General features: G+C 44.1%; 1 protein-coding gene across 1 annotated transcript in view; it reads right to left on the reverse strand.

The window, feature by feature from the left end:
* Window positions 1–13148, reverse strand: part of LOC140425141 (uncharacterized) — a 420524-nt gene that overhangs the window by 193129 nt on the left and 214247 nt on the right. Inside the window, exon 7 of the mRNA XM_072509070.1 lies at window positions 9772–9937. Within this exon, the coding sequence (XP_072365171.1) occupies window positions 9772–9937 (166 nt within the window). The remainder of the gene's footprint in view (window positions 1–9771; window positions 9938–13148) is intronic.

Genomic DNA, 13148 nt, shown 5'->3' on the forward strand with positions numbered 1-13148 from the left:
GTCCATCTCCTCCTTAAATTTACTCAATGCCCCTGCATCCACCACACTGGGGTAGTGAATTCCACAGATTTACGACCCTTTGAGAGAAGTAATTTCTCCTCATCTCGGTTTTAAACCCGCTACCCCTTTTCCTAAGGCTAACCTCTCGTTCTAGATTGCCCCTCAAGAGGAAGCATCTGCTCTACATCTACTTTGACAATACCTTTTATCATCTTATATACCTCAATTACATCTCCTCTCATTCTTCTAAACTCTAGAGAATATAGGCCTAAACTGATCAATCTCTTCATAAGACTAACCCCTCATCTCTGGAATCAATCGAGTGAACCTCCTCTGAACTGCCTCTAATGCAAATACAGCCCTCCTCAAATACAGGGACCAAAACTGTACACAGTACTCCATGCCATCTCACCAATGCCTTGTATAGTTGCAGCAACATTTTCCTACTTTTATATTCTATCTAGTTATTAAGGCCAAAATTCCATTTGCCTTCCTTATTACCTGTTGTACCTGCCTGCTAGTTTTCTGCGATTCATGCACGAGGACACCCAGATCCCTCTGCATCAAAACACTCTGAAGTTTCTCACCGTTTAGATAATAAGTTTCCTTTCCATTTTTCTGACGAAAATGGATAGTCTCACACTTATCCACAATAGATGCCATCTGCCAGATTTTGGCCCACTCACCTAACCTATCTCTCTCTATTTGTAAATTTCTTATTTCATCATTGCAACTTACTATCCCACCCATTTTTCAGTCGTCTAAAAATTTGGCTTTCGTACCTTCTATCCCTGCATCCAAGTCATTGATGTATATTGTAAATAGTTGGGGCACGTGGACCAAACCCTGTGACACCCCACTAGTTTGCCCTACATGATATTGAGTTTCTTAAGTGTTGTTGGTTGCACCCATCCAGTGCAAGTGGAAAATTACATAATGATGACATCGGTAGTAACGACATTAATTCCTTTCTATTTTAAGTGGTTGTTGATGGCAACACACCCTCATTCAAAAATGCATTTATTTCTTCATTCCTAATCAGCTGAGTGGGCAGGTAAGTGTCACAATGCCACAACATGGCATTTGTTCTCCAATTTGTTGCAGATTCATCTCCTCTGCAACTGACACAGTCACACAAATCGCCCAGAAATAAAGGCTGCAATAAAATAAAACTCCAGTAGTATTCAATATTTCTGCTGGCAGAATGCAGACTCTGGTCACCAAACTGTACAGTTCTCATGTCTCTCTTCCAATTCCATTCTCATCTTGTATATTTAACAAAAAATGGCGCTCCTTAACTGACCATGAGCAATGTCGTGGGCATTTTAGCTAGTATATTATGAAGTAGTCCTGAAATGCGTACAAATATGCCACTTCTAGAACACAACTTGTTCCTTGGATATACATTTAATCAAAGCACTGGACTGTCATTTAGATAAATTGAACCATTTAATGTGCAATCCAATATGGATACATTTTAATTAAGACTATTCTATCAAACCTTTGGCACTCTAGATTTTTGAGCTTTCCCCAACTTACTGCTATGGATCGCTTCTCGGCCTTTTGGCTAAGATGAGCGTGAGGTCAGGCATAATGCCTGAATCTGGTGTATCTCCCTTGTGGGGACCATGAATTGGATTCAATTTCAACTGGCTTTTGGAGCAGGCAAGGAGCTGGATTAGGGATTTTCCCCTGCCAAACTCTGAGCTCTGGCTTTGTAACTCTGATAAAGGAATAAAAACTTTTTTAAACTTACTGTTACGGTGTTAAAGTACATTACATGACCTCTGAACGTTGTCATTACATAAAAGTGAAAAACAACTCTCTTTCTTTGAACACTCTACGTTACTTACTACATTTACAATTGAATATTTGTAATATTCATTACATGTCAAAAATATATTGACGAGATTTTCATATCTTACAGACCCTCAGGGTACATTAACTGAAGGATCTTAAACAGTTGCCCTTCTTGCAGCTGCCCTACAGCAGGTTGTCCTAGACCTTGGAATGTGCCAGTCTGCAACCCTAGTCTCTGGACAGCTCTTTGCACTGGAAGACCAACAAGTTTCAGACAGAACAAAGAGATCTTTCACTGAGTTGATGATCTTCCAGCCACACTTGGCTGTTCGTCTCAGTGTGAAACCCTGAACAGAGTTTTGCATCATGGAGCTGCTAGGAAAGAACCTCAACAAAAACAACTACATCTGTTTCCAGACCTGCTTTGCAAAGGCACAGTGGTCTCTTCCCCACAACAACCACCTTGAGGACAATATGCAGAGAGGTGCGACTCTGAGCATGCAGGAAGGATCTACTGGGGAGGGCCCTTCTCACCACTAGCCAAGCTACCTTTTTCTGCCTTTGAAAGTTCAGATGATGAAGCACTTTGCCAAATGACTTTGACAGTGTAGCCAATGAACCATCCACATGATTCACCATCTGCTTTCTCCATAGAGCCTTGAGGACATTACATGCAGACCACTGCCGAATGAACTTGTGGTTATAGTGCTTTTCTGCATAAACTTCTCCATGAGGATAGGTGGTACAGCACAGTACAAATGAATGGTGCATTCCACAGCAACATAGTCTGACCCATCTTTTGCAAACTGGGGAAAGATAGCACCTCAGCACATAGTGACACTAAGTAGTTGCACACAGATGATCTACACACAGCTTGAAACAGCCACACACAATTGTGGCCATCAGAATGAGGGTGACATTGCGTTCCCTATTTGTCGACAGCTTTGTACATCATGTCCTTGTTGAAATGGTCCATTTACATTCTTCAGAAAAAACAGACAATGGCACAGGTGATCATCACAGCGTAGTGGTGGGGCATGGGTCGTACCTGCGGCAAGTACAGCAATTCTGCAAGCGCCTGGCACCTGATGACTGGGTTCTAACCCACAATGGAGGAAACATCGTTCCCACAGGCCAAGTTTTTGTTTTACCATGTCTACACGTCATAAAGAACAAAGAGCAATATAGCACAGGAACAGGCCCTTCGGCCCTCCAAACCTGCGCCGACCATGGTACCTGCCGAAACGAAAACCAACTGCACTTACGGAGTCTGTATCCTTCCATTCCCACCCTATTTATATATTTGTCTAGATGTCCCTTAAATGCTGTTATCGTACCTGCTCCCACCACCTCCCCAGGCAGCGCGTTCCATATATTTACCACCCTCTCTGTAAAAACACTTGCCTCACACATCAGTTCCAAACTTTTCCCCACACACTTTAAACCTAGGTCCTCTGGTACTTGACTCTCCTACACAAGGAAAGAGCATCTGACTATCCACTCTGTCCATGCCACTCATAATCTTATAGACCACTATCAGGTCGCCTCTCAACCTCCGTCGTTCCAGTGAGAACAGACGAGTTTATCAAACCTCTCCTCATAGCTAATGCCCTCCATACCAGGAAACATCCTAGTAAACCGCTTCTCTACTCTCTACAAAGCATCCATATCCTTCTGGTAGTGTGGCGACCAGAATGGTACACAATATTCCAGATGAGGCCTTACTAACATGACTTGTCAATTTTTATATTCAATGCCCCGACCGATGAAGACCAGCATGCCATATGCCTTCTTGACCAACTTATCCACATGCGTTGCCACTTTCAGTGATCGGTGGACATGCACGCCCAGATCTCGCTGCCTGTCAGTACTCGCAAAAGGTTCTACCATTTATTGTGTAATTCCTACATGCATTGGACCTTCCAAAGTGCTTTACCTCACACTTGTCCAAATTAAACTCCATCTGCCATTTCTCCGCCCAAGACTCCAACCAGTTTATATCCTGCTGTATCCTCTGACAATCCTCTTCACTATCTGCAACTTCAGCACGGTAGCCCAAGTGGATAGCACTGTGGCTTCACAGCGCCAGGGTCTCCCAGGTTCAATTCCTCGTTGGGTCACTGTCTGTGAGAAGTCTGCACGTTCTCCCCGTGTCTGCGTGGGTTTTCTCCGGGTGCTCCGGTTTCCTCCCACAGTCCAAAGATGTGCAGGTTAGGTGGATTGGCCATGATAAATTGCCCTTAGTAACCAAAAAAGGTTAGGAGGGGTTATTGGGTTATGGGAATAGGGTGGAACTGAGGGCTTAAGTGGGTCGGTGCAGACTCGATAGGACAAATGGCTTCCTTCTGCACTGTATGGTCTATGTTCACCAATTTTTGTGTCGTCTGCGAACTTACTAATCAGACCAGCTACATTTTCTTCCAAATCATTTATTATACATCACGAACAACAAAGGCCCCAGAGCTGATCTCTGTGGAATGCCGCTAGTCACAGCCTTCCATTCAGAAAGCACCTTCTACTGCTATCCTCTGTCTTTTGTGCCCAGGCCAGTTCTGTATCCAACTTGCCAGCTCTCCTCTGATCCCATGACTTCACCTTTTGTATCAGTCTACCATGAGGTAGAGGCTTGTCAAAGGCTTTACTGAAGTCCATGTATACAACATCTACTGCCTTTCCCTCATCTATCACCTTTGTCACTTCCTCAAAAAACTCGATCAAATTCGTGAGGCATGACCTCCCCTTCACAAAACCTTGCTGTCCATCACTAATAAGTCAATTTGTTTCCAAATGAGAGTAAATCCTATCTCTAAGAATCTTTTCCAATAATTTCCCTACCACTGACGTAAGGCTCACTGGCCTATCATTTCCTGGATTATCCCTGCTGCCCTTCTTAAACAATGGAACAACATTGGCTACTCTCCAGTCCTCTGGAACTTCACCGGTAGCCAATGAGGATACAAAGATTACTGTCAAGGCCCCAGCAATTTCCTCTCTTGCCTCCCTCAGTATTCTGGGGTAGATCCCATCAGGCCCTGGGGACTTATCTCCTTTAATGCTTTCAGTTTTTGATGCACGCCCAGCCCCATATCCCAAGCACCTTCAAGTAGTCTAACTTGACAGTGAAGTGGACAGGTGGCGGTCAGCTCTGATCCCAAAGTACATGTTTTCACTCTTACCACAATTTAATTTGACTCCCTATGCCAGTACGAACTGGTTGCAGATGCTCATTAGTCTTCGTACTAATAGAGGATCTGAGAGGGGCCAGTTAAGTCATTCAAGTACTGGGAGGCTTTGATCTGACTCCCTACACTGCCTGGGATTGTCACCCCTCTTATTCCTGCATCCTTCCCAATGGACTCAGCAAAAGGTTTCATACAGCCACAATGACAGGGGATGGAGGACAGACCTGCCTGACTCCAGGTTTGGTGGGAAAGCTTTCCAATTCTTACTCCTTGATTGAAACTGAGCTACTGATGTTTGTGTACTGAAGGTGGGTCAAACTTCAGGAGCGGGATTCTCCGTCGGTTGACGAGGGAATCGTGAAATACGATTGGGCGGAGAATCGGCTTTGACACCAAAATTGTGGCGGGTGCCGGTTTCACGGAAAATTTCAGTTCTCCGGTTCACTGACAGCGGTGACAACGCATTCCACTCCACACGTAATCACTGTTGGCATACCATTAGTGGGCCTGGCCCGGTATTGTCTGGGGACTCCGCGGTTCTCCGCCTCCACCGGGGGGAATTCCAGACAGCAAGGTTCATTTGTGCTTTTAAAAAAATCGAGAAACGGGTGCCGTGGCAGATGAGGGAGAAAGAGGAGGTAGGACACGGAGAGGCGTGATCATGGACTGCCAGGCTGGACGCTGGCTAGGGGTGGGGGGACAGACCCCCCACGGGGCTCGGGCGGTGTCCTGGCACACAGTGCCAACCGGAGCAACCCGTGTAGCCCGGTGGGACTGGTAGAGCACGGGAGTATGCACCATGCTAACATGTCAGCCTTTCACCTCCTGCAGACAATGGATATTGGAATTCAACCAGCAATGGTGGCCTTCCTGCTAGTTGTCGCAACCCTGGGGGACGCACTGCGGCTGTACGAGCTGGAGCTGCTCGAGGAGGAGGAAGCTGCAGCTGCGCAGCGTGCCCCAGAGGAACAGGAAGCGGCCGCTGAGGATGGAGAGCCAGCCGGCCAACAGGCCGAGGAGGAGGAGGTGCAAAGGAGGCACTGCATGAGACCTCGTATATACCGGCAGCGCCTGTCATTCAAGAACCTGCCAGACTGGGCATGCTGTCGAAGACTCTGGCTGAGCAGCGGGACAGGGCGACATATCTGCCAGACCATGGTGTACCTGACACCGTGGGGGAATGGGGGAGGATACTGTTGTGTTTGGTCCTTTGTACTTCACGAAGGAACTCACCAAACACTTCGACTTGTCCAAACCAGAATCTTTTATTGAGTCTCGTGTGGTAAGATAGCAATCTGACTCAGAACACGTTATCATGGGGTCTGCTAACTACTCCTCTGGAACTTGCACCTAGCACTGACCATTCACATGTACGTCTTATAACCCTCTCAATCTTCTTCTGAAGATGGCCGGATGTGTCTCCCTTTATATCTGTGTCAGGTCACATGACCTTGGTCTCGAGACCGCATGGTGTCTCTGTACCACCTCCATCTATGATATAGCCCATGGACATATCACCACAGACTCCCACTCCCGATGGCCGTCAAGGTGATGCCCTAAACTTTTACGTCATGGGGTCCTCCCAGACGCTAAGTGGGGACCTGTCCAGGATCTCAGAGCTCGGTGCACAGGTGCATCTGCGCCATCACGGGTATTATGCCCAGTCGGCACAATACATCCACTTCAATGTGGACCGAGCCACAGGATGCCTGGGCAGAGGGGTCTGCTGCCATTGCGGAGGTGTCCCAGGTCCAGGTGGTGATTGACATACGAGCACCTGCAGATGACAGGATGTTCTACACAAACCGAAAGGGGTTCCACTCGATGAACGTGCAGCTGGTGTGTGACCATCAGATGCGCATCATGCACGCCTGCGCCCGACACCCGGGCAGTATGCATGACGCCTTCAGCGTGCACAACCGATGATTCTGGCCTATTCGAGGTGCACCAATGTGGCTGCAGGGTTGGCTTCTGGGCGACAGGGGTTATCCACTGCGGTCGTGGCTGATGACATCTATCCGGAGGCCACAGACCGACATGGAGACCACTACAACACCCATGCACCTATCAAGGGTGTGGTCAAGCGGTGCTTCAGCATCCTGAAAATGCAGTTCAGGTGCCTGGATTGCTCTGGTGGGGCCCTCTAGTGTGGCGCTGGGAGGGCCGCCCGCATCGCAGTGTCTTGTTGGGTGCTCCACAACACCGCGCAGCACATGGCCGGTGTGCTGAAGGAGGAGGAAGAACTCAAGGCCTCGTCCGACGAGAAGGATGCGGGGGAGTGGGAGGATGGCCAGGACATGGGGCTCAGGCAGGCACGGAAATCTGCACAACATGTGCTGATCTGCTCCAGGTTCACCCAAACACAAAACAGACACAGGGAGGGGGATGGGGTCAAATAACAAGAATTTAAAAAAATTAAATGAAAGATGAGCGTCCTTGCTTCCAATGTCGAGGTTGTTGCAGCAGGCTGTCCTCCCAGGATGCTTAGGGATCAAAGCTACCGGTTGGGTTGCTATTGAGGATCTTATAGCAGGAACGTTCAGTCGGAACTCCCAGGCTGTAGGATTCCCTCTGGGGAGTCACTCAAAGGATCCGCCTCAGGCCTGTTTAATTATTTCTTGTTTCCAACTCCACCAGAATGACCAACAGCCTTACTGAGATAAGAACAGAGTTCCCCACACAAGATTTTTTAGAAGGGTTTTTAAACAACTAATTGTGCCTTCAGCTCGTGGCTGGACTGAATTTCCTTGCAGTTCTGTCTGGCTTTGGAGAGAAAAAGGTCTTTACTTTGGAGTTTCAGAAAGAATCCATTAGATGAAAGAGTGTAACAATTATTAAAGACTATTGATTAAATTAAATATAAATACACATGAAACGGACTGTACTATGCTAAGACAATAAAGTATATGAATTACTAAACTCACACACAGTTTATTTTCCAAAATACATCTATGATTCCTGAACTCCAGAAGACTGCCCCTTTCCCCCAAACCACTTCAACACAAATAAATCTATAAGTCAAATCCAGATTATAATTACCACACAAGGGTTTTGTGATCAAGTCTGGGAAACTTATTTTCCTGGTCCAGAAAAGATATTTAAACGCCCTTTATGAAAGTTTCAGCACTGCCTTGGCTCTCTGACCCAGAGGCTGTTTGATGTAAAACCTGGCCTTCAGGTTGCTGGCTGGAAACTGGCTTGTCTGCTTCTGAGGCTGCTAGATATCAACTGGCCTGCTTTGCTTCTGAGGGGCCTGACCTTTGTTCAACTTTGATTCTGCCTTCTGACTATTTGGCTGTCCATCCCTATTAAATTCCTTGATTCTTAACATTAGCATGTGTATACCTCAGCGATCTCCCAATCTTCTAGGTAAACTGTTTTTCCTGATAAGCTATTCACATCTGAGTCTATTTAAATTCCTTTGAATCTTGTTACTGGGAGAGACACATCTCGTCCGGCCTTTTGAACATTAGTTATTTCTGTCACTAGGCAGATTTCTACCTGTTGCTGGGCAGGTCACAGCCTGTTGTGTCTTGTTAAATTCATGTTACTGCTGTTATTAGGCAAATCAATAACACTGTGTTCTGGAATGAACATATCTGCATTCAAATGACAGGAAGCAATGCTGCAGTTTCCCCTGTTTACTTTCCTGTTATCAGTGAGAATGGTCCCATGTCTGGTTGGAACCTCACCAATATTCTAAAGACAATTCATTCTTCCTGCCTTAACATCAAATAAATGCACAAAAAGGCCATTGGTATGCTGCTGACATGTTTATTTGCAATCTCTATGGGACCTGCAATGTCCCCACGAGAAAACTGATGATAACAGAGTGAGTCTGTTAAGTACTAAATCTCACTGAAAATATGTAATCTCCTTGACAACAAATTACATTTAACTTTCTCATCTACTTTCCATCGGTTTGGAAAGTAATAAATTTAGCCATAATATTTTACTTTCAGAACTCAAACTCCCGAGACTTCAATCACATATTTGTGCAGACATTGGTTAGGCTACAGGGGTATTCCATGCAGCTTTTAACACTCATCACAGTAAGGATAGAGTGAAGTATCACTGAAATTATGCTATGAATAAGAAGTTAAAGTTATGAAAAGAGGTTTGAAAAACTGTCCCCTTTTTTTGCAAAACAGAGCATATTAAAGGAAAATCTAATCGAGGTTTTGAGTGTAAGTAGTTAAATCTTGTTTCCACAGGCCAGAAATTTGTGATCACGAGGCACAAGCTCAGTATTATCACAAGATGAATGTCAGGGGAAACCCAAAAGATATTTTTTTCCTGACAGAGAACATGGAATGCTTTACAAGAGGCAACTCGAACAGGGAATATTTTTATTTATTTAGCCAAGCAGTTTCTTCTGGTCCTGTCTGGAGTATGGATAGGCCTCCGCTGAGTTTGTGGATTTGACATTCCATGATGTAGTGCATAGTTTGCTCTATCCCATAGGCACTTACAACTTTGTCTGAAAGGAAACTAGGTAAGTATTGCAAAATAAAGAGCATATGAGGACATGCGTAAATTGGATTGAAGTAATTAGCTCCTATTTAGACATGGGGCGAAGGTGCAAACTCCACACGGACAGTGACCCGGGGCCGGGATTGAACCCGGGACCTCGGCATCCTGAGGCAGCAGTGACAACCACTGCGCTGCCCTGCCGCCCATTTAAAAATTGATTTAGTTGCAATGTGCCAAATGATTCCCTGTGCTGAATGCCATGATTCTGCAACTGCATATCAAACTAATTATATTCACACATTAAATGCTGGCTTACCTACGGAATGGTGTGATCCATCTTCCAAGTTCAAGATTGCAATACGAGCTATTCATACAGCACACATAAAGCTGAACTGTGTGGTCCCAATGAGCACAAGTTTCATCTCTTGTTCCAGGGCATGACAATGAAGCATCAAGTTCGAGATGGTCATACGAAGATAGGTCTATGGAAAACAGAAAGTGATGTTTCAATATCACTTGTTAGCATTACATGTATTTAAATTTCAACTTGTTGGTCTTCTCACTAATGCTAGTGGTTTCAATACATCAAAATATCTCTGGTGAGGAGCAAGCATAAAAGTGTAAACAAAAAGAGAAAGCTAATTTTGCCAATTCCAAATGAAGTAACTACAGATAACTGAGGTAAGCATTTGAAAACAAAAGCTTACAAGCTGGACAATTTAAAGACTGTGTTGCTTGTCACAGGGAGTGGATTTGAAATATTGATATAATCTACGCTGTAACACAAAGAAAGATTCACATGTCTTAACTGGATATTTGAAAAATAAAAATAAATCTTTCTTCCTTTCATTGCATTCCATTGTCTATATGTATGAGCTCAATTTACAGAAACAATCAACTCCAAATCTTCTCTCCCCACCCAAACTGACAGAAAGGAATGGAAGAAATTGGACTTTGTTGTACACATTAGCAGTCTCATGGGTTAAGGCCACCTAAACTGTAGCTGACCCCAAATCGGGTCAGATTGTCTTCCAGCGACCTCTGACGGTGGCCCAAAACAGTTTTCGGCACCTTAAATATGCAAATGAGTAGCTTACTGCCTGTTTTAAGAATACTCCTGCTCCTTCTGGCTTAATCATTTCAAAGGCAATTTGGGATCGGTGACAAATGTTAGCTTTGACTGCAGCACTCACATCCTATTAAATAATTTTTTTAAACACATTTCTAAGCGTTTCTGCAAGCCTGCCATCTCCTGCCTGTTGCACGTGCTCCTCTCCACCACTATTCTGGACTTCAATGAGGCCTGGTAAGAATAGCAACAATTCCCATAAAATGGGAAATTTCCAGAAGTATAACGAGCATTGGCAACTTTCTCAAAGTATTGAAATGAGGCCCAAAGCCCGATTTGGGAGAAGCTTTGGACCTTGTGGTTCAAGTACACACTGTTGTTGAAAATGGGTCAAGAACCAATTCCAGCCAAATTAGTTACTTCACAATCCAGCACAAAAAAAAGGTTCTTTTTTGCTTTATCTTCTTGATAGAATCTTTCTTGTGCCACTACCGTTTTGTTACTAATATGCACAAGGCGGCACGCTGGCATAGTGGCTAGCACTGCTGCATCACAAAGCTGAGGACCCGAGTTCGATCCTGGCCCCGGGTTACTGTCCACGTGGAGTTTGTACATTCTCCCCGTGTCTGCGTGGGTCTCACTCCCACAACCCAAAGATGTGCAGGTAGGTGGATTGGCCACGCTAAATTGCCCCCTAATTGGAAAAAAAGAATTGGGTACTATAAAAAAAATGTAAATTATTAATATGCCAACAGATATTGACAGATTATTTGTCTTCCTTATTAACATATGTTTTTTCGGTAACTCATATAAAAAAACAAATAGTAATCAATCAAAAACAAACTATGTTTAATATATATATATATGATGGTCTGTCAGCCTTCTTAAACAGTAATCACCATCTGTACAATCCCCAAGCAGATGTTTTTCCATTTGCAGCATTTCTAACAAAGCTTTCCACATCTGCAAAGAATATAAATTATCCCTCTATTATAATATTACATTAAATCAAACCATAATTATACAGTCTGATTTTTGCAGCACACATAATGGGTTCCAAGTGAGCCATTAACCTCCGAAAAACAATTTTGTGAAAAGATAGCTCGTCCACATGCAACATTAAATTCATACTGCAAAATCACATAGTGCAAAACATCATGAGTAGAAACATACAAACCACTCAGCAAATTACATAATTATAAAATAAAATTACCGTCCCTTCCTATTCTGCAGTTCCCTGCTTCGGCAGAGTTTACAAAATAACCATTCCATGCCTCATAAGACTAATTTTTCTTCAGTTTACCATGTTATTATAGCCTATCAAAAATGGCACTTAGCCTTCTACTTGCTCCTCTTTCTCCCTTCTTTTTGTTTTTTGCAGAATATTAATGTCATATTGCCTGTTCTTAAATAGAGCTGCTCTTTACTAAAAGCTTAGAGATCACAAAACAACCTGGATCAGTGGGGGTGACAGCATCTAGAAATGCTGAGATACGAATCGTTTTTGCCAGCTAGAAATTCTGGTGGAGGAATATGCAGGTATATACAATATATGTCCACGACCAGTGCCGAGAGACTATAGCAGAAACAAGGTAATTTTGCTACAGCAAATTATTCATAGCCCATAAGAGACTATAGGCATCCGCATCAAGCATGGGGTTAGGCAAGGAGGCAGGCCTGCATGAACTATCCCGACTCAACAAAAAAGACGAATAGAGTGTCAGAATGTGTAGCTAAGTCAATCCAATATCTTCTATCATTTACAAGACCATGGTTAAGTCTTTTTTAGAATACTATGACCAATTCTGGCCCCCCTCAGAAGGTTAGAAATGTTGTGGCCCTGGAAAAGATTCAGAAAAAGGCCATCCAACTAATACCCAGTTAAAATCCCATAGTTAACATGGTAGGCTCAAGACGCTTGGTCTTATTATTCAAAAAAGCATTGACTTCACACAGATTTAATTGATGCATTAAAATTATTTTTAAAATAGACTGTGTACAAGCACGTGATCATTTGATGTAGTTATGAAGATAGAGGAACAGCACATAGGTCACGTCAGCATAGAATCAGATTAGATATCAAATTTATTTTCATAGAGGATCGCTGGATTTTGTAATAACTTGCTGACAACCGCCAAAGGTGCAGATTTTCTGCTAATGTCCGAAAGGGAGCCAAGAAGAGTCCCTGAAGAAGTGGATATCAATGTGTCCTGACATCAGGTGGATGTTGGGGTCCTGAATCTTGTCTTCATGGCTATCGTCCAGGACTAAACAATTTCGGTGATAGGAAAGGAATAACCTTTGTTTGAAGATAGTGTTCCCGGGCGGTGCGGTGGAGCAGCGGTTAGCACTGCTGCCTCATGGCGCTGAGGACCCAGGTTCAATCCCTGCCCCAGGTCACAGTCCATGTGAAGTTTGCACATTCTTCCCGTGTCTGTGTGGGTCTCACCCCCACAGCCCAAATATGTGCAGGGGAGGTGGGTTGGCCACTCGAAATTGGCCCTTAATTGGGTAAAAAAGAATTGGGTACTTTAAACTTAAAAATGAAGATTGTGTTCCAGCCTCTCTCAGGAGATTTTAGGCTTGCTGATGAGTTGTGTTGACTAGTTGCAACATAGTTGAGT

Source organism: Scyliorhinus torazame, chromosome 6 (assembly GCF_047496885.1).
Source record: "Scyliorhinus torazame isolate Kashiwa2021f chromosome 6, sScyTor2.1, whole genome shotgun sequence".
Taxonomy (NCBI): Eukaryota; Metazoa; Chordata; class Chondrichthyes; order Carcharhiniformes; family Scyliorhinidae; genus Scyliorhinus; species Scyliorhinus torazame.